Source organism: Mercenaria mercenaria, chromosome 4 (assembly GCF_021730395.1).
Source record: "Mercenaria mercenaria strain notata chromosome 4, MADL_Memer_1, whole genome shotgun sequence".
NCBI lineage: Eukaryota > Metazoa > Mollusca > Bivalvia > Venerida > Veneridae > Mercenaria > Mercenaria mercenaria.
In genome coordinates, this window is record NC_069364.1 from 14079768 (window position 1) to 14102657 (window position 22890).

Below are 22890 nucleotides of genomic sequence, written 5' to 3' on the forward strand. Positions count from 1 at the left end.
TTCATGTTTAAGAAGCAGAGGGCGGGTAAAATCATGATGGGAAATACTTCGCTGATTGAAGCAGACTAGGCAATATACCTTGGAGTGACCTTTGACAAACGGCTAACCTGGAAGCCCCACATCAGTCAAGCAGAAGGGAAGGCCCGTAGGAAGCTTGCCATGAAGGGCAAACTTGCTTGAACAACATGGAGAGCAAATGAACAAATACTCAAGACAGTATATCAGGGAACAGTGAGACCCCATTTAGAGTATAGCTCAACTGCCTGGTCCACTACTGCCAAAACTAACCAACAGGCTCTAGACAAGGTTCAAAACCAAGCATTGCGGATCATGACAGGTGCTACAAAGTCTACACCAAGTTCCTTCATGGAGAAGCTAACAGGCACACAGCCGTTACAAGACAGGAGACATGCAAAGGTCCTGCTTCAAGCAGGGAAGTTCAGGTCTTTTCAAGACCATCCCATGAAAACCAAGTTGGATGGCTACACCAAAAATCGGCCCAAACGTAGCAGCTTCGTTCATGAGGCAAAGAAACTCAATCGAGAGTTCAAAACTGAGCTGAACATACCAACGACTCCCCTAGGTAGTGAAGACATTATAAACCCATAGCGAATGATCTGTCCTCAGTGACGGTGAGACTTGCAGTTCCTCGTCCTGACCGCGGGAAGCAAGAGGATGAAGGTATTCGGAAGAGCCTCACACTTGCTATGATCAATGAAGACTATCCTCCGGAAACATGGACTCGTGTCTACACAGACGGATCAGCCACATGCGCCGTCACAGATGGAGGAGCAGGAGTTTTCATTCAATACCCATCTGGCAAGAGAGAAACACTACATACAGCCACAGGAAAACACTGCAGCAATTACAAGGCGGAGACTGAAGCACTCATGAAGGCCGTCTCAATGGTTGAAGATTCGGCAGAAGAAAGCTCCTCAGTCGTCTTTCTCACCGATGCACTGTCTGTCATGGAAGCTCTGATCAACAATAAAGCTCCGCAGCTAGCCAGGAGAATGCAGAGCCTGAGTATATTCTGCAAAGTATCACTTCAGTGGATTCCATCCCATTGTGGACTTGCAGGCAATGAAGAGGCAGGCAAACTGACTAAGCTGGGAGCTCAGTCAGAACAACCAACAAAACCTGTGAGTTATAAGGAGAAAGTCCCCATCATCAAGGCACTAACGATACCAAGGAAAGAAGAAGATGCTTTTCATCTCCTTGATCGGTCTGAACAAGTGATGCTGGTCAGGCTTCGCTCAGGGCACAACAAGCTCAATGCTCACATGTACCAGAAATACAGACTGGCACCATCGCCAACTTGTCCATGTGGTGAGGAAGATCAGACTGCGGAGCATGTACTTCAAGGATGTAAAAGGCATGATCAGGAGCGAGCTGCAACTTAGCCGATAGATACCTCAATGCTCCAGAAACTGTATGGAGGCATTGAGGATCTGCGGCAAACCACAAGTTTCATCGAGGCTACTGGTCTGACAGTGTAGTTGCGAAAGAGAAGATCATGTTTAAGAAAAGTAAAATTAAATGTTTTTCCTTTTAATTCTTTCTAATATATGTTCCATTAAAATGATTGACTGAAGAGGGAAGAAAAGATTATGCAATAAGGACTTCGGACACTATCATATGCTTCTAGCCTACATTTTAAATGCAAATTTCTCATTAAGTATTTGAACAATACCCAAATCGTTTCGAGTCAATGATAAACCAATGTATTAGTTAATTTATTACAGCAGAAACTGATTTGTATCTGTTCCTATCAAGATGTTTTTCTTATTTTATCTTGAAAAAATAAAATGTTTAATTTCCGTAAAAATATAATGTCATCACTTTACGGAAGTTTTAAATATATTAATTCCAGTCGAAAAAAGTGATAAAATCTGTTTATTTAAGGAAAAAATAACATTTTAAGATTAAAATCCTATAAATAAATAAAAAAGAGAACGATATTTTTGCAAACAACCTGTACTTGATTTATCTATATACTGTCCGTAATGTAAAGTTATTGATGCATTACATGTGTGAATAGGTATACATGTATAAGTGACCGGTCAGTTTTATTGCAGTGGTTCAGGTAGTTATTTAAGTACATGTACATGTCCGAATAGCTCTGTTATAAGTGATGGCAGATATTTATGTGCTGTATAACATTAATACTAAGAAAAGGCAGTAATCTTATCAAGGCCGTAGGGTGGGTTCTTGCTTGGGATAAGTACCAGTGGCACAGATAATATTTGAGCCGCGCCATGAGAAAACCAACATAGTGCAATTGCGACCAGCATGGATCCAGATCAGCCTGCGCATCTGCGCAGTCTAGTCAGGATCAATGCTGTTCACTAACGGTTTGCCTAATTCCAATAGGCTTTAAAAGCGAACAGCATGGATCCTCACTAGACTGCGCAGATGCTCAGGCTGGTCTGGATCCATGCTGGTCGCAAAGCCACTATGTTGTTTTTCTCATGGCACGGCTCATTTCGCTTAAACATGTAATAAAAATGTATCCGAAATGACAGTTCTTTCTGAGGCTTGCCTAAGCAAGCTGGATCGGAAAAAGTTAAATCGGGATAAGTCTGACAACAACCCATCTATAGATAATGTTGTCTATTTAGGGCTGAAGTTGTGGGCAAAACATATTCGAAATGTGTCATCTGTAGGGCTAAAGTAGAAGCAGGTCTCTGCATAAAAATTCCACCTGAAACTCGGCTGGACCGTTTAGTTCGTTTTTGCATCTAGCCGTATTTGTATATGCCATCTGCATGGAAAGCGACTTGACACATCACTTTCGTGGCATCACACTGTGTGTGAAACCGTCACCGATATGACCTGCCAAGAAGCTAATGTTCTTGACCTATGCATTACAGGCATATCAATGCCAAGCGTTATTCCTGTTGGATAGACCATAGTCAGGATCAGATTAACTGCTGTGCACATATTGCCTCTTTTTTGTTGTGTTTAGGCCTAGTCCGCTTCAATTCAGTTTTCAGAGTAGGAAGAACATGAAGTAATGAATGCGTGTAACATTTAGTATGTGTCTAAAAGAAATAAATATAAATGCACAGAAGAAGATGAAGAAATAAAGAAATGAAAAATATATAAAAAATACAAAAAATAATAACAACAAAATGGAAAACAAATTACATCATCGCTAGTGGCGTGCATGTTGCGAGGAGGGCATGCAGAAGATTACCTGGTGTGTTGCTAGTATTTTACAGCACACATTTGCCAATTTACTGCAACAAACAACCAGGATAAGCCAATGAAAATTTAACCCAACGAATAATAATGAATTCACAGTATTTGCTTCTCTCACTACTACACATGTATAACATGCCTATATGTGCCCTTTCAAACATTTGTATAGTATTTGAGTTACAAACAGAAGTAAAAATATGTGACTATCAAATTATTAAAAATGAATATAAAAAGTATTGGTTATTTTACATTTGGGAACACCCTGTAGTTATATTTTTTGTTTAAAAGTACTGCTCCACCCCTTGCATCAACACAATAGTCACAGATAATGTGTATAATTAATATCTACATATGCTGGCCAAATATGGTTTTGATGCACGGGGGGGAACAATGTTGTTTAAAGTAAAATAGCTTTTATATGTATATAACAGGGTACGTTATTCTATTTAGAGCAAAAATTACCATTTTATGAAACAAAAATTGAAAAATTTGACTTTAAGAAATAATCTCAAATATGTATTTTGATGGTATATGTAATTAAATACTTATTTCTCAGAGGTTTATTTTTCACTCTTGGAGTAGGCAAATTCATATAGAAAGTGTCCGAAGTCCTTTACATCCACATCTTAATGGTTTTATATTTGTTTAACGTAATAAATATATCATAAATGGCCAGTATTTTTGAATTTCTAGTTTTTTGGTTTATTGAAGGATTAAAATCAAGTGTTGAAGGAGCAATTCATTTTTATGATCGCATAACTGACACACACTCTTTAGAGGGAAACAGAAATACAGCCTTGTACAGATGCGTTATTTGCTTAAGTGACAAAAGCCATGTATAAACAAAAATGTTTAGTGCAGTCGGCGGTGGCGAAGTGTGTGAGTATTTAAGTGATGTAGTGGAAGAGACAGCTTAGCCTGGAAGCCAAGAGTTCGACCGGTGGGAGCGGTGGCGTAGTGGTTAATGTGTCAGCCGCTCAACCCGGGGGTCATGGGTTCGAGCCCCATTGGGGTCACGACCACGTATCTTCATATGTCACCAGTACTGATTCATCCAGGAAGCGGACTCGAGAGTAGTTCAAATAAGCTTTAAGAAATACGAGCTAAAATAAATTAGTATTAGTTAGACCCTCCAGTATGATATCATATGACACAAGCGCTGGTGGTTTGAGGGAAGAAACTTCAATAATTATTTCTTCACACTCGAAATTCAGTCTAACATGTACAGTGTATGGGTGACATTTTTAGACTATTTATAACATAGTTTGAATTTTCTAAAGCAAATAGCGAAATCACTTAAAATTACAATCACGTTATTTTCTTGAACATTTAGGCCCTACGTGTATTGTTTTGTTGATTCGAAAGACATTAATAACATGATTGTGTAAAGCACTGATTAACAAATGTACGATGACTGTGACTAACATGAGTAAAATAAAATGTCATGCTTAATAAAATTGAATAGTGGGTGAGGTCAACAATGATCAAAAGATTAAATTACACGCTTTAGAGTCAATGGCAATGTATCCTAATTTTATACAGGAGATAACTATCTAACGAGCTTTAAACATTTGTTTGCCTTCTAGGTAAAAACAGTCATTTCTAATTTCAACTATTTTAGATAAAGGCGTCGTCTAAAGGCAAGCTGCATCTATCTAGTTTGTCAGAGCTGCAGCATATTTGAACAATACATATTGATTTTAGCATAAAAGGAAATAAAAACCAAGCAGAACCTTTGAGGTGTTGTAAAATATATAACATATTAAATACATCTAAATATAGTAGTTTGATTTTATGGTTCTGACAGCATTTGCAATTCTGTTACATGCCATCATATGGATGTATCAGTACAAATGTATCAGTACAAATAAATTAAGACAAAACATAAGATATTTGACACAAATACGCAAGATAATGAGCACGTGGATGTTATAGGATGGGAGTAACATACACACACAAGCTGATTTTAATAGAGCGCACGAGCTATGTGATGCTTCGTATAAAATGCCATAAGGCGAATGTGTTGTGTTAACTAGTCTTTTGATTCCGATGATTCATATTTCTTTTGAACCTAGCTAGGCTATTGCGAGCAAAAGTTTCTGAACTACCATTCTGACCTACTGTATGATGTTAAAACAAACAACAGCAGTTCTTAGTAAAAGGTGTTTTGTAATTTGATCGTACTTTCTCTGTGCCTTTAAGGTGGTAATGCCTGTAAAGTCTGTATTACAACAAATAATGGTATCATTTTCATAATTATAATATGATGTTAAAACAATCAACAGCTGGACAGATTGAAATATTTTAGCTTCTTTGTCGTTACCGCTTACAAAGTCGTTTATCTCTATTCAAATGTGGCATTCTTTTTTGCAACTGTGTTACGTCTTTTTGTACATCTTTTCTGTATTTTCTTTTCGATCACTTGACTGTGACGTCATATTGTCAGTTGCATTATAAAAATATTCGATTACAAATTAATAAAAGTCTCCACAGCGGTAACGTGCAGTACCTGTAATTCAAATGATATATTATTCACTTTGTTGGATGTTGGCCCGAATCTAATATTTGAAATTTCTTTTCATGCTTGAATTTTAATTATGCATTTCTTTTTAATATAATGTACAATCTGTTTTAGTTCAGGGAGTGACAAAACATTTACATATATTATTACATTTTACTCTCAGTAATTTTTAACATTTAGCCTGCTGGTGACAAGTGATTCTGCCTTTAAAAGTCTATTTAGGATTGCATTTACGAACTTTTGTTTGCACAGACGCTTCTCACTGATTCTGGTTTGCAAAATGTATGTAACCAGCCCGCAGGTACCACAAATTACTCACAAGAAAGTACAATTGCAATGAAACATCTCAGTAGTTTGTATTGATGTATTATTTTAATGCATTGATTCTTCTGCTTGAAAGCAATTCACACTTTACTTTTTCATTTAATATTACGTAAATACATTTATTTATAGTAACAGTAAGTAACCATTGACCTTTCGAGTATTTTTTATCTTCTAGTTTCACAAATATATCATAATATATGCGTAATCTTATTTAAAGGTATACTATAGCCGAAAATATAATGGTATTTTTGCCGAGTTGCTTACGCAGGAGAAACCCCTGCCTTAGAATGTATCTGTTTGAATGACTTAACAATTATAACTCTTACGTTTTCAAGGAATTGTAGTTATGCAATACATTTTACATACATAAGATATCAACTAAACGTAACTTAATCTATGCAATTCAAATTAAACTTTGAGATGATCCTAAAAGTACAAATCACAGGTGTGTAATAGGCAAAAAGTAGTCCACAAATGAGATTATTAAAGCGTAATCGATCAAAATGCATAAACGTAGGAATATTGAATTTATATGTAAATTAGCAAAGATTTCGATATTTATGATGTTCAAAACTTCTAACGCGATATTTTATGCATTTTATGTCTTTAATACATGTAAGTAAAACTATAACATTTAAAACAAAGCTGGTTAGCCACTTAAAGCCAGCCAGTTGCAAAGTTTTGTAGCGTGAACTACTTCTAACATCTTTAAACCTATATAATTTAAATCGCATTGAAGGGGTCAAAACTAGTCAAAGATTTGCAGTTTTCTGCCTTTGAATTTAGACAGAACATGAAAACAGGTATTATTGGTACAGGGGAGTTTGTGGCGCAAAGATTTTGTACTTTTGCAAAGAGATTCCAATAGAATTTCTTACACATGATCACCACGAAATATAGATATGCATGAAGGGGTCAAAACAAGTCAAAGATTTGCAGAGTTTTCTGCCTTTGAATTTAGACAGAACATGAAAACAGGTATTATTGGTACAGGGGAGTTTGTGGCGCAAAGATTTTGTACTTTTGCAAAGAGATTCCAATAGAATTTCTTACACATGATCACCACGAAATATAGATATGCAATCGATCAAAGCTTTTGTAGGTTACCCTTTTTGGTTTTTTGGTTCAAAATGATGTCTCATTTTTATAGGATTCAAAAGAAAGATCATATGTATATGCGATAACAAAAAAGTGTAAATGAGAATTACAGTTTCTGTGGGTTGGTTAAGGATGGAGACATAAATACGCCAACCTTACACAGCTTTAAAGAAATTCTAGATGATAACTTTGAAGTGTAGATGTGCATGATTTATATTTTCCTAATTTTGCTAAATTCATTTGTCATTTTTACATTGTAAAGGCCCAATCCACACACACGCACTTCCAATTATTTTTTATCAAAATTTCGGCACAGACTTCTTTGATACTTTAGTAAACTGTCCACAAGAAGAAAGCATTCTGAAAGCCATTCTTGTGATATCTAGTTATGACACATCAGACACCGAGCAATAATACTGAATTAAGTATAATACATTGTACATAGCATACGAATTGTTCTGATTATCTTTCGTCAATTTCTGAAAAATGGTACATGTTAATAGTTACGACAGGATAAAACTCAAAACAAATTGTGCATTTGTACATTTATCCCTTTGGAAACTTTTATCAAAATGGAATAAATACGAATGCTATATTTTAGAATTTAAAGTTTTAAATTTAGGGCGCATTCTTGAAACACTTTATTTTGCTGAAATTGCATTAGCGTTTATAGTAAGTATTCTTGACTTAATCTTATCTTGTGGTTTATTTCTTAAGTTGACTCTAGAATAGTTAATCACATAATTTCTCTTCAAACATAATATCAATGATAAATATTGGCTATTTATTTTATTTCAGCCTTGTGTACACATGTCGACGTGATTTAGATGTTATTTGCTATGCACAAGATATATTGTTATTTCACCAAAGTGACAAAATCACACCGATAAGTCCATGATTAAAAATTGTTTTATGAATTTGCAAAATGTTATCTAAACTTTAACAATATCTTATCTTAAACTGTGAATTTAGAAATATCTTAACTTTTTACTACAAATCACCGCGACTTGTTTCGTCATTATCAACTGTTATAGAGATCTTGCAAATCACACGTTCTATAAATGCCACATATTTTTTCAAAGGGGAGGCGCACCGAGTAACTTTGTCCAAAATTAATTTTTAAGTTTTTAAGTTCAAAAATGCCATGTAAAAAGCGATTAAATCAAATAAATTATTGTCACTAAAACGATTAACTGAAGTCTTTTCAAAAAGTTTGCAGTAATTTATACCCATCGTAAAGACTCTCTGTCTCTGTTTAACCTTATATATCATATGCTGATTTTAAAACAAGGCGCTTCCTGCGAGCATGTCAGCCCTTTTTTTAATTTACTGAAGGATTAAGACCAATTCTTTAAAAAGCAATTCAATTTTATGGTCCTAAGTTAGCGCACAAGCTTTTGACGAAAGTAAACAGAAATGAAACCCGAGTATAGATATGTCATTTGCTTAAGAGGCATAAACAATAAATGAAAGCTAAGTGCAGTTGGTTAGGGCAAAGGTATGAGAATGTTTAAAACTGTGCTGTTTAATAATATTCAACCTGGAGAGAAAGGGTTCGAATCCCACTGGAATATTATTTCATGATACCACTGCTGGTTTTTCATAGGAGTGATTCAGATAAACTTCAGTAAAATAAAGAATGATTTTGTAGAGACTAAGATGTACAAGAGAATAATGGCCTTGTAGTATATGATCATTTTATTCCAGAGTTTATTTTTTCTAAACCAAACAGAAACATAATCAAAGATAATAAAGCTCTTCTATTAATTCAAATAATAAAAGTATGCACCACAATAAGTGTATACATTACGAGTAATAAAAACACATAGTGGGTCAGGTCAACTTTGATCTGAAGATTAAATGTCCTCGGGTTCAGTATGGCTACGTGGACTTGATACATCCCTGTTTGATATTTGTCTTTGTTTTTTGATACTGAAAACAAGCTATAAATATTTGTTTGCCTCCTAGGTAATAAACAAAGCATGAAAAAGAAAATTCGTATAAGTGGTCAAGAAATTAGTCATCGTTTTGTCACTACCATAACATCAAAATAACGGATACATCTGTTTGTGTATTAACTAGTAATACTTCCCAATGTCAGTGGTACAGCTTATTTGATCAATACAATGCATATGTCAAAAGCTCATTGAAATGAAAATGATTCATATAGAAATGCTGATACAATAATATAATACTTAGATAACTCTGTTTCTATGAAAATTTCATCAAAATGAAATATTACCTGTAGCACATTTGCCAAAATACACAGAATAATGCATCGGGATATCTTTAACCTTATGACCTAGATTTTCACCTTGCTTGGTGGCTTCGAATAACATTTGACATCAGTCAGGTGTTTCATGATGAATAAATATCTACATCAGATATATTCGCAAATACACAAGATACTGCTAATGGACTGGAAGTAACACACACACACAAATAGGTGGAACAATATATTTTCAATATAGTACCGAGAAACAACTTGGTTTGGGTTATTGTCATTGTTTGTCCTTTTACAGTATTAGTCTTTCGGTTCTGTTTTGTTTCTTCCTCAAGTGTTACATGTACTTTCATTTATTGTTTTGTATATTCCTCTTTATCATACCGAACATTTGTTTCATATAAGAAACCACTTCAAGATAAATGAGTTGTGTAAAACTTCACTTTGATTTTATTTGCCCATATTTAAACAATGCATATTTGTTTTGAACATTACCAAACCGCGATGGTAGGATAGTAGGATGGAATAAAAGCAGGATGGCAGGATAGCGATGGTAGGATCATGTCATCGTATCATCCTACCATCGCTGTCCTACCATTCTACTATTGCAGTCCTATCCTACCATTGTTATCCTACCATTCTACCACCGTCGTCCTGTTATATCTGACCATCCTGTCCTACCATCAACAATCGCGCTTTGATAATAAAGCGATTGGCGATGGTAGGATATGAACAAAACAGTGTTCTGTAAAAGAAACTTTGCATGACAAAAAAAACCCAAAAAAACACCGTAAAATCAAAACGAAATCCTTAATCAGCACATTTCAAGAACAAAAATAAAGTGTTAAAGATATCACATTTGGGTTGCTATTTACAGAATGTACTCGATGTGCCTATTTTGTGCATTTATCATTGATCATAACTCTGTGGTTGGTTATCGCGTTAATTTTTGTTCAAACATATTGCCATTGATAAATATAGGCTATTTATTTTACTTTTAGCCCAGTTTGCCGTTATCAAAATATTACCATTTTTATCATTTCAATATAAAAAAACCCACATTACTTCGTGTAAGCATGCAATTAGTAAAAATGCATAACAATGTGTAGTAAATATATTGCAATATTATGTTGAATTTCAACATGTAACGGATTTCGGAGCAATGTGTAAAATGAAATGCATATTGTATGAAAGAACGAAGAGGAACAACTCAGTCTTGTGTCAACTTCTAAAGTCAACATTTCATACAAATAGTCTCCCTTCGGAGATGCAACTTCGACCCTGTGTAAAAAAAATAATGTCACGCAGTAACCTGCCTGTGTATTTTGAATATAAAACTTTATACATGTACAGTTAAAACATAATTCACATGAAATGAATGGATATTTTCATTTATAGATTTAAAAAATAAAAGATTTTCCGGAAGATTTCCCGGAAGCAAAGAGCGCCCAAACACAGCCATAGGGTCATGCATAAAAAAATAGGCCCGCAACAAAAATAAACTGTAAGGGGAAAAATATAGCCGACGGGTCGCTTCAAAACTCCAACAAGTACATTTTAGTTATATGCAAAATATAAAAAGGGGTTAAGGGCTAAATAAAAGGAAGGAATGTTGTGACAATCCTGTTTTCTGTTCAAATGGCCCATAGCTAAGCAAAATAGTCAACTTGCCGATCATTTGATTTTCGTTGTAACGTTGCGCCATATTAAAAAAAAACTTCAGCGGGCCGTTACGTAATAATTGACAATGCATAATCTCTACACTTTGCTCATAGCTTCATTTTAGTTATTACATATGGCGACACATTCTTTAAATATCTATAATAAGATTAAGTGGCTTTATATATTGGTTATGCTGAAAAAGGTAGTAATAGCATGCAAAATTAAAAAAGTAATTACATTTTTATAGCGTTAATTATTCCCATTTACAGAATTTCTTTATTAATCGTATGATGTTAAATCAAACCAAATGATTGAGATAATCCGGACAATTCCTACTTCTTTCGCCAACAGTTGAAATTTTCGTTACTTTCAGATTTGGTATAATCATTTGTACTTTATTGTTTGTATGGAATGGGTATGTCATATACATTTGAGTTTTACTAACTAAGCATTTTATGTTGATGTTTACAATGAATCTAAAATTTGAACCAATATATATTATATACATAGTTTCATAACAGTGGCACATATCAGCTTTTCTTTATGGAGACATAGTAGAGCTACATATTAGATTTTCTTTATAAGTCATATCAGTGTTACATACACTGACGAGATATGAGAACGCAACAAACGTATGCCTGAATATATTTTTACTACAAAAAACCTCAACTTAAATGTTCAACACGTACACATCTCGATACCCTATACCCATTGTCTTAATTTTAAGTCTGTTGTGCTGATTAAAGCTGAACACAATGGGTATAGAGTATCGAGATGTGTATGTGTTTAATTATTTCAGGGTGATGCTTTTTGTATTAGACATATGTTTGTTGCGTTTTCATATCTCGTCAGTGTATCAGCTTTTCTTTATGAGACATAACAGAGCTACATATCAGGTTTTCTTTACTACACATATAAATGTCACATATCAGCTTTTATATATGAGACATAACAGAGCCATACATCAGCTTTTCTTTATGAGACATAGCAGAGCTACATATCAGCTTTTCTTTATGAGACATAGCAGAGCTAAAAATCAGCTTTTCTTTATGAGACATAGCAGAGCTACATATCAGATTTTCTTTATTAGACATAGCAGTGCTATATACCACTCTTTCTTTATTCTTTATGAGACACATCAATGCTATAACTCAGACTTTCTTTATGTGACTTATCAGTGCTATATATAATAGTAGTACTACATATCAGACTTTCTTTATGAGATATAACAGTGCTACATGTCAAATGTTTGGAATAAAGTAACTTCTTTAAGTTTTTATTTTTCAAATATTCTGTAACACTATATATACTCTATCCCTATGGCATCATATACATTTGAAATATAATGTCTCTATATACGCTTTCAGCCTTTGCACTTCTTTTCTTTAAAACCGTGACAGAATTCATCAAAGGACTAATTTTTTGACATCGGTACATTTTACAGGTGTAAAAATAGTTTTGTGATTCTGCTAATGGATAAGTAACTATATTTTAGGTAAAAATCAAACCTGGTTGTGCTTGAGCTGACGCACAATATACTGACATTCAAGTCATCAGCTTAATGGAGTCATATCATTATTTACTGAACTCAAAAGGATGTGCCTCTCAACATGGATGTTACAGGGCGCTCATCAGTGCCGCAAGAGATGTTTGTTCAGTAATCAGATACGAAATGTCTTCAAAGGAGATTTCTAGCTTGAGGCAAGTAAACAATGGCATTTTATAAGATAACACACAAATAGACCCCGTTTGTTCTTAGCGGGAAGCAAATGTGCACAAACATTTCTTACTTAGGTTATTTGACTTACGTCCCATATCACGATCCGGGGATATTTTGTAGGCCTAGATTGAGCACAGGGTGCCATGCGGGTGGGTTGAGAGGTGACACCAGCGTATGTCGAGTTAAACATGCATTAAGAGGGAAATTAGACGGATCATGAAAATTGCCTTGAGATAACTCCGAGTTATTAGAATTTCATGTTACTCTGAATATCATTCTAAAAACATGTTCAAGGCCTTTTACCTCAAAAGTTTTTGAAAATCTTTTACTTCTACTCTTGCACATGTCTCAATATTGTTAACGATATGTACATACCCTAGTTGTTCTCTTTCAAGTTTAAAAATTAGTTTGCTGTAATATGTTAAAAAGGTTCATAGTTTCGTGTCTGGGATGTAAAATAATTGTGAAACCTGTATTAATGCTGCTTTTGACTACATATATTAAATACTTGATTCTGAAAAGAAACAACTACTAGTAACTGATCCATTTCCAGTTAATAGCATTATGGGCATACATGTTTTGATTTACAACTGAAACAATTATTTTTTCATGTGTAGTACTTAGATATGCATTCTCTTAAATGTACTCAGTGGTACTAGATGGTTAAAATTCAACTACGATTGTGAAGGGAAGTGCATGCTATTAAACGTGATGGTCCCGACAAATCTTGCATTACTGAAGAGTGGATAAAAACCCTACATCGGTAATAACTCACAACCCTCTTGATTTTGTCCTTGTTTGACTTTAGTTACTAGTGGCTAGTAACATTTCATAATCTGTTGATTTTTTTCTATTGAAGCCAACATACACAAGTTTGTACACTGAGCACAAACTCCCCTGATAAGACTGTGCTCAACAAAGTTTTTTTTTTTTTCAAATACGTGTCAGTTTTATTTGCTTTGACGTTTAAATGAAGTATATTTCGTTTAAGTTTGTGATAAATCTTGAACATTTTAAAGTCGAAAGATTGCGCACCTTTTAAAAAGACTTGCGAGATTTTGTGATAAAACTTTTAATTTCATAAGAAGGTCAATAAATAATCTATAGCTTACACTTCTAAACTTCGTTTAGTTACAATGTAACCTAATATGTCAATAGTCTGCCTTTCTATACTGACGTTCAAATTTTCTTTCTGGTGCGTGACGCCATTTATGACGTCATTGTAATGCGTGTCGTCATATGAAAATGTTTATTAACAATACTTTTTTTACTTATATTAGGCTAAAGAACACTTTTATATCATTTATTAATAATTTGACCGAAGATGCGCATGTAATAAATGTAAGGTCTTTAGCTTTGTATGTAGAAGTATGCACGAGTTGGTTGGTTTGTGGTTAAAAACTAGCTTCAAGACGTTTGTTGAGCAGAAATGTATCATTCTGCAATATGCAGTCAAATGCATTCATTGCGGAATGTATTGCGCGCCCAGCTTACAACACAACTAATCACATGTGGACCATCACTTTGATATAATCATAATAATTAAATTTGACAACTAACGACGTAGGAAAGACAAATCTTCTGGTGTCAGTACATATTTAAAATTAAAACATTCTTACACCAGTAACCTCCCTTTGAATGTAAACGTAAAACATCAGTAAGATTTGTGTTTCAAGCCAATTTCATAATTCCAAATGATATTAAATTACTATAGGTTAGAGAACACCAATTGTTTTCCCATAGGCTTCCATAATAACATTATGGCGTGTACGGCCTGCCATAAATCGAAACATGTATATCCAATCACATTTTTTTTCGGCGACGCCGTCTAAATTCGTTTTCGTTACCTATGCCACGTGACTTCAGTTTCCAATCAAACTACATGATAACGCAGTATAGATTATTTTTATCAAAATGGAAGATTTATGCAACACTCTGCCTGATTGAACGAGTGTGTTCAATTTCTTTCACTATGTTGATTGTGCTACGCTGAGTGAAATGTAACAAAGCGTTTATCCTAAACACGCTGTTCATTCACAGTTTAAAGCTAACTTTGGCTCAGTATCTTTAGCAAGAATATTGGATATATCTCAAATGAACAGAAAGTTTAATAAATATGATAAAAACTCTGTTCAAATACCAACATATATGAAGATTTAAAAGAAGAGCTGACTACGGTCGGCCGTAACACTTGAATAAGGGTGGAATAAGAGTCTTATTTTTAAAGTAAGATTGTTCCTTGTTACAATTGTCGTCTTATATGAAAAGTTTTCTGCTTTTGTGACTTATTCAGGTTGCATAATTAAAATAACTACATGTTTGCTTTGATAGAATTGTATCGAATTATTTAACTGATTTATTATATATGATATTTTCTTTAGTATGGTATGCAAATAATGAACTCAGTGAAAATCCTGTTTTATAAAATAAATGCTATAACATGACTGAATCTCGTTACACTTAAATGAAGGTACGCTGCATACAGTTAAACTATGAGATATGACATGGTCATAACTTTGCTTATGAAACAGAAATATTGAAATAAACACAAATGTATGTTTTGCTTGACCTTCACTTTTTTATAGGTGTGAACGTCATTGTCCAAAGATTCATGAATAGTGAATATGCATTTGTTATACGATCAGTTGGCATTTTAGAAATAATAAAAATAATAATAAAAAAATCCGCTTAATTGATTTTTTTCTCATGTATTCTAATCAAAACTTGATTTTACATCTTTATTAGCCCGCAGCCAACTTTGTTCACAGGACATTTGACCCTTTTAGGGGCTGCAAGCGCAAAACTAAGAATGCCTTTATACAGCGCCCTCATGAACAGCTTGTGGATCTTTGTCATACTTGACTGGAGCCTCATTATAAGGTCCTCTTCCAAATTTATTTATATAGGAACATGGCCTATTAGGGACCACTATAGCTAAAAGTATATATGCCTTTCTTCGCATTAAACCACTAAAATGTAATAGATTTTTATCAAACTCGATGTGAACAATATCGTAAGGTCTCCTGCTATTTTGTTACAAATGGGATAGGGAACCAATTTATCTAAAAATAAAACACGTTATAATGACCTCTTCTCATGAACCGCGTCATGAATCTTCATCCATAAACCTTAAAAAACTGGGGGGGGCCCCCCTATTTTTTGTAATTATTCGTCAAAGGATAAACGAAACAAAATTGCAGCCCTACTAACCTTTAAGAGAACCATTTAACTTGTTAAAGTGCGTGTATTAGTTTATGAAATTGACAAATGTTAGATGAATGCTGAATGTTAGATGAAAAATTCATGAAACTACTTCCTATTACATTCGCCGACCCTCATTTAAAGAATTTCTTGTCAAGAACTATCTTAGTTCCACCAAATATCGACGAAAACTGAAAGTGAGAATTTATTTTGAGTAATTTTTCGTGGAATGAGAAGACCCCTCTTTAACATCGTTGGCATGTTGGAGAAATTTTTAATTCGTTTGGTAAAACTTTTTTCAATACCACATAAAATATAGCAAATTTTGCAAAATGTGTAATGAAATACTGTAAATGCAGTAAAAATATTCCATTTTGAAAAAAATAATCACATCTTGGGTTTGTTTACATGACTGACTAATCAGAACGGACAAACATTACCTTATTCCCAGGTAAACACTTACCTCATTCCCAGTAAATTGCCTGTACTTATTTGAATTGGTGGTCCCTGACCTTGAACGAATTATAACATAATTTAAAACAAGCAAACTGCAGCGCAAGGAACCACTAGGATAGAAAATAAAACACATTTTAAAACTTTCTAACGGTCGTGCTTGGACCAGTATTCACAATTACATTGTATTAACAAACATCTGAAGTCCACCTTCAGGTACTAGCACACCGATGTACAAGTAACTATAAACAGTATCAGCTATTAACAGTAATTACGATTACTATGTAGGGATAACGCATGTTTTTTCGTGTTATAACATCTGCAGAATCCCGAGGGATATGTTGCTGCACGAACCCGGTAGAGCGTGGGTACCAACGTATCCCGAGGGATTCGGAAGATGTCATAATTCGAAATGAACATGCGCTAACGCTATTCTAGCATATAAAACGCGTCGTAAGAACTAATAAATGAATATATTGTCCCTCAGCGTCATTAAATTTCCATAAAATACATGGGAATGTCTGCGCTGTTTTATCACGTTGAATTAATTTTCTTTTGAATTATCTGTTTTTGGGCCGTATTACGTTTACGCTTTTACACAGAACGCGCATATCTAAAATCTAAAAAGGGATTGATTATAAGAGCACGTGAACGCGTGAATCTCTCTGTTAATACATCAGCAGTTTTATGCTAGAATATGCATAATTGACAAGCAAAATAAGTCTTTACTAAAAAGAAAAGTCTTTATTTTGTAACTACATTTCTCTTCTGTCTGAGGAAAGATGAAACTTTCTATATTATCTGTGTTTGAGCAATTTTACGCCAATGCTAATTTTGCTTACAATTAAATGCTTTTTGGACGGTTCAGCTACTTTTACAAGGACTAAAATGGAAGCAAAACAAAAATAAGAACTTTCAGATAGAATTTATTTATGCATAATCATGGAGACATTCGACGGGCCATAGATATTGATGATTATGATACATGCTAACTGATGGAGACAGGGCTTTCTCATTTTCAGTATCATGAAAGTGTGCAGCCTTGTCCTAGACGCTGGAGAAAAATGACATCTAATAATTTACATTCATTAGCATAAATACGCCGGACTTACTCCAAGATAAAGTATAAAGCGTCTGTCAGAGAGAATTACCGGTTGTAACGTGCCAAAGAAAGAACTACATCCAAAAATTGGTATGAACAAAAGTTTTTTAAAATGCAAAATTTATTTAATTATCATTTAATTTTATTTGTCAAAATTTCAATGCATGCTGAGAAAACTCAGATCATTTTGAAGAATATGGTATAACGTGCCTGTACGGACTTTGGACCAAGACGTATGTACAAAATTAAAGATGACATTGGTACACATAAAAATGCATCGTACAAGATCAGTTGTGCACTGCTGCCACAACAGAACACTTTAAGTATGAAAATCATATACAGGATTTAATGATACGTGTTTCTCAATCTCTAATAATGAGTAAGCACCTAAACACATTCAAATTTTAGAATAAAACGACATCAGGTTTTGCCATATGGCTTACGTCATACATGGCCATATGACTTACGTCATACATGGTCGTATGGCTTACGCCGTATATGGTAGTATGGCTTACGTCATACATGGCAAATCCAAACCAGCTTTAGTAATAAAGAAATAGCGTAAGAAGTTTGCGCAGTCGGTAAGACCTCATAGGAGCGCGACTATATGATATACCAAAGGCGCAGGTCCGAATGGTACGAGCCGCTTTCTATTATTTATAAGCAGAAAAACTGGTATTCTCAAAACAGCTTGTCCGTGAACATCCCATGCATGTAACAAAAATAGTTGGACAGTTTTACAGGAAATTTGAAAATCGCAAAATCATAGAAAGAAAGAGATCTTTTTACACGAAAATTGAACAACATATAAAACATGTATATTATTCTAAAGTGCGGATACATGCCTTGAATTGCGAACAAAAGAGAGAAAAACTGTGTGAAGAGCGGCCCACACATTCGGAGATTGCAATACCTTAAAAAACAACACAACGAACAATGTTACATATTAAATAACTATGAAGCGATAATGTCCCATTGATGAAAATTCAGTCCAATCCAGTTGGATATAATATTCAGCAATTTTAACCTTATGGTTTTTTTTTGTTTTTTTTATTTTTGCAAATTATTATTATTATATTTTTATTATTATTATACGCTAACTTATATAGCACTCTTTTCATAAAAATAATACCGTTAAAGTTGCTTTACAAAAACTATAAAGAACACATATTATACACATACATACATGAAAATATACCGGTAAAAGATTAAAAGGAATAATAATTAAAACAAGATCATCCATAAATTATGTTCTACGTTAATTAAATCACATTACGAGACCAATCCCTTTCTCAACACGAAACAAACATTTCATGGTTTTCGGTTTAACGCCATTTTCAACAGTAATTTGTTTATAACATGTGTGAATGTGATTTGGTTAACGCCCTTTCAACAGTATTTCCAGGTTTTGTATTTAGTTTATAACAGTATGGAAAGAGATGCGTTTCAAAGATTTTTAAATGCGGACAGTGAGCTTGATCTCTGATCTAGAGCGGAGGGTCATATATCCAAAGCTTTGGAGCTGCATGCTTGAAACTCCTGTCACCCTTCTTTACTGTTCGACTCCTCGGTACAACCAAAGACATCACCGGTTCCATTCGCCGTACCTAAGTCTCTACGAGCTTTGTACAATGTCCAGCATATTCGGACAAGGTAGGTAGTGGCTGGCTGCATGGCTTTGTATGTAAGTATCAAGATTTTGAACTCAATTCGGTGCTGTAACTAGCTCTACAGAGAGTGTTAACATGCTGTGTCATGACCATTGTTTGAAACCATACTAGCACCGAGATTCTTCACAAAACAAATTGATGTTAATCTTATAGGGTTCCTACTTTCAACGCAGAATATCCTTTCGGGTTATTTTTTGTGATTTGTGTGAAATAAAATGACCATCATTATTGTCAATATTGAGCTTCAGCAAGTTCCTGATCATCCAAGAGACTATGTCGTTGAGACAGATCTCAATTCGAGATAGGGCTTTCGTGTGATGGAAATATTTTTTGGCTAAACGATAAGTATAGATGTGAGTCATCGGCATAAAAGTTGATGATTCAGTCAAGGCTTCCTGCAGTTTTGTGTACATGAAGTAGTTTTTCGGTCTTAGGGAACAGATCCTTGTGGTACCCAGTATGTCATATGGACTGGAGTAAGATAGTTCGCCATTTACTGCGAACTGTTTGGGTAGCGTCATTCAGATAAGAAGTCATCCACTGTAGTGGGTTTGCCAATGATCCGAAGTCCTTTTCCCTACTTTAAGCAACGTTTCATGTCGATAGTATCATTCCTGGCGATATATTCAAGCATTACCAAGATTGTGATTTCGTTTTGATCCAGGGATTAAAGAATGTCATTTTTAATTGCGGACACCTTTTGAGCCTATCTGAAGTGTCCAGTATTACGGAAGTACAGTACAAGACAGAATGGAAAAACAGGAATTGGACAGGTATATCGCTGGTATGAAAATTGAACAGCAATTCCTAATATGCTTGTCTCAGTAAAAAACACTCTTACGCAAGAATCACTCACTTAATGACGTCAATTGTTTTTTGTTGCGACCAAGAAAGAGCGCAACTGTATTTTATCCTACTGTTTTACGATTTAAGGGCCATATTAGAATCGAAATAATTTATAGCAAAAACCGTGTTTTAACCACTATTTATACAACCCGGGGGCGGAATACGCGTACACATAATTTCACTCTGGTTTGCGCCAACCATGAAAAATTGAGCCCGACGTATAACCACCCATCGTGCATAAATAGTGTTAAAACACTCTTTTTGTTATAAATTATTTCTGAAATAAATGATGTTTATGATGCTACCAAAGAAAAGTCTTTTTTTATTCAAATATTTCAATGAATTGCAGAAAGAGGTAGCATTGCCAGAAGTGTTTTTATGCATTGATACATCAGTCTTAGAACTGTTCAATATTTTTAATTTTTATGTGTTCGCAATTAGAATTGCAAAAATAAAGCATTTGATTTGATTTTTCTTTGAGACTGCAGTATGTAAATTTAAACAGATTGTTGTTAACAATAAAATCTTAGGAAGAAATATTGTAAAGAAACGAGCATATAACTCAAATGAATGAACTTTTGTTGGTAAACGAATAACATACATGTAGTTGCCAACAATTTACCTGTCCAATACATGTTTTATCGTTTTGTCCCGTACTGTGGCATGAGATGCCTTAAATACAATGGAAAAAACCACCCAAAAAATCACGTTTTTTTTTACATTTTCAAAACTACATCATGATCACTGAAATATATGAACGAGATATTTTTAAAATTTGATGATCTATGAATTATCGCCCTTGCCATCAATTTTATGTGTTTCACACAACTGTTATGTGCAGAAATACTTAAGAAAATTACCAAGAAGCATGCAATAGGGCCAATAAGAATGTTTATACACTAAACAGAACGTAAGCATGTTGCATCAAGTTTGGTCGCTTATTTGACGGTAAAATAATTTATTTTAAATGGCCAATTTGTACTGCAGTTTTAGTACTCCGTCTAACACACAATGCCTAAGCAAAGGAAGTATTAACTTTTTTCTTAAAGATGCTTGAAATGCGTTTTTGTATGAAAATCAGAAGTTGTTGCAACTCATTAAATCCCGTGTATGACGTGATATAATTTATACGACCAACACATTAGCTCGCTTAAGTCTCCAAAGTAGTCCATTAAACTGACCCATGTAAAGTTACCACAAATAATCAGTTACCATACAATTAAATTAGTTTATGGTGTTACTGACGTTGTTCCGTATACAAAGGCCTTCTTCCATGTAGAAACCGTATTCTTTTCTGTATCATTAGATTTTTACCGCCTTCAATTACCATTCAGCCAGTGTTCGCATCAAATGAGGTGGCCATATTCACATTTTAACAATTGTCACCGCTAGAGCATAAAATGCTTTAATTTGCTCCCCTATTAAATCTTGTTTAACCACACCCATTTAGCCACTGATTGACATTTGCGCATGCCATTTGATAACCTAGGTAACATGTATCAGCCCGATGTCACTATTCACCAGATGGAAAGTAGTCCAGAACAAATGGTCGTCTGAGAAACATAACAATGGAAAAAGACGTGAAAGAGTTTTCTGCGGTTTGTGGTCAAGCTGAAACTTCAAGCGGGAGTTCTGAAAGCCCGTCAATTATGTATGACAGTGATTCTTCGCAGGAAAACCAGGACTTTAATTCAGAAATGTGCCAGAAAGGACGTAGTAGACCGTCTGGAGCAAGGCGAAGCATGGTTAGTGATAAAAATGGTGATGAAACGGAATTGCAAGAACTACGACTTAAAGTGAACTCACGAGAAAGAAAGAGAATGCATGATTTGAACTCTGCCTTAGATGGATTACGGGAAGTTATGCCTTATGCTCATGGACCTTCAGTACGAAAATTATCAAAAATTGCGACTCTGTTACTGGCAAAAAATTATATCCTGATGTTGACAAATTCTTTAGAGGAAATGAAAAAACTTGTAAGTGACGTGTACAGATCGTCGGATAAACGTCATTCACCGACGCCGCCGGTTCCGGTCCTCCAGCCGCAGCCGACACATCATGGCCTACATTACCCTTTGGTGCCCACTTCAACACGGTCGTTGGTTTCACCTGAAATGGACGACAAATCGACTGGGAAAGAAAAATCTCTGGCAAGTGCGATAACTCCAGTAACTGTAAGTGAGCATCATGTGTTTGATCCTCGGTGGCAGACGCCGTGTGCATGTACTCAGTGTTTATATGTACATTCAAGGAGAGGCTATAACCCAGGATTTCCGCCGTTATATTCTCCATATCCAAGGAAAGGCAATGAACATCATTAGTTACTAGTACAAAATATCAACTGTTAACTGGGATAGTGTTACATCTGAACTTACTGTTACTTTGCCACCTGATCTGTGTGTTACAGTAAAACTGAACGATTGTGTTACATTTTTTTACTATAAATTCTTTCTTCAAGATGGAAAGTAATGACTTTAACATGTTTTAAACAAAGGAAAAAAAAACAATGTTACCTCTTAAAGCACATATTTCGTTGAAATTCAGTTAAAATAAATGCGCATCTTCATTTGTTACAATGCTGATTAATTTCTATTTTTATTATTCTGAAAATATTTGTTAACTTTTCACACTTCGAATTATATTTTCTAGATTATCCTCGAAGAAATTGATCATTTAGTTTCCGTGTAAATTTCAGTTTGAAAAGGAACATTTTGTTTACTATTCACCAAAATTGTTTAACAATATTATAGTATACACTTATTGAATGGCTTGACGGTCAGTAATCAAAACTAATATTTTACTGTTGACATGCAACATATACAATAAGTATATCATTACATGACAACAGAAATAAATTTGAAATTT

General features: G+C 34.5%; 1 protein-coding gene across 1 annotated transcript; it reads left to right on the forward strand.

Moving 5' to 3' along the window:
* The first annotated feature begins 21559 nt into the window (after positions 1-21559).
* LOC128556128 (oligodendrocyte transcription factor 2-like) lies at positions 21560-22346 on the forward strand. The gene has a single exon (XM_053540058.1). The coding sequence runs from the start codon at positions 21594-21596 to the stop codon at positions 22344-22346; it is 753 nt and encodes a 250-aa protein (XP_053396033.1). The 5' UTR covers positions 21560-21593.
* Positions 22347-22890: the final 544 nt, after the last annotated feature.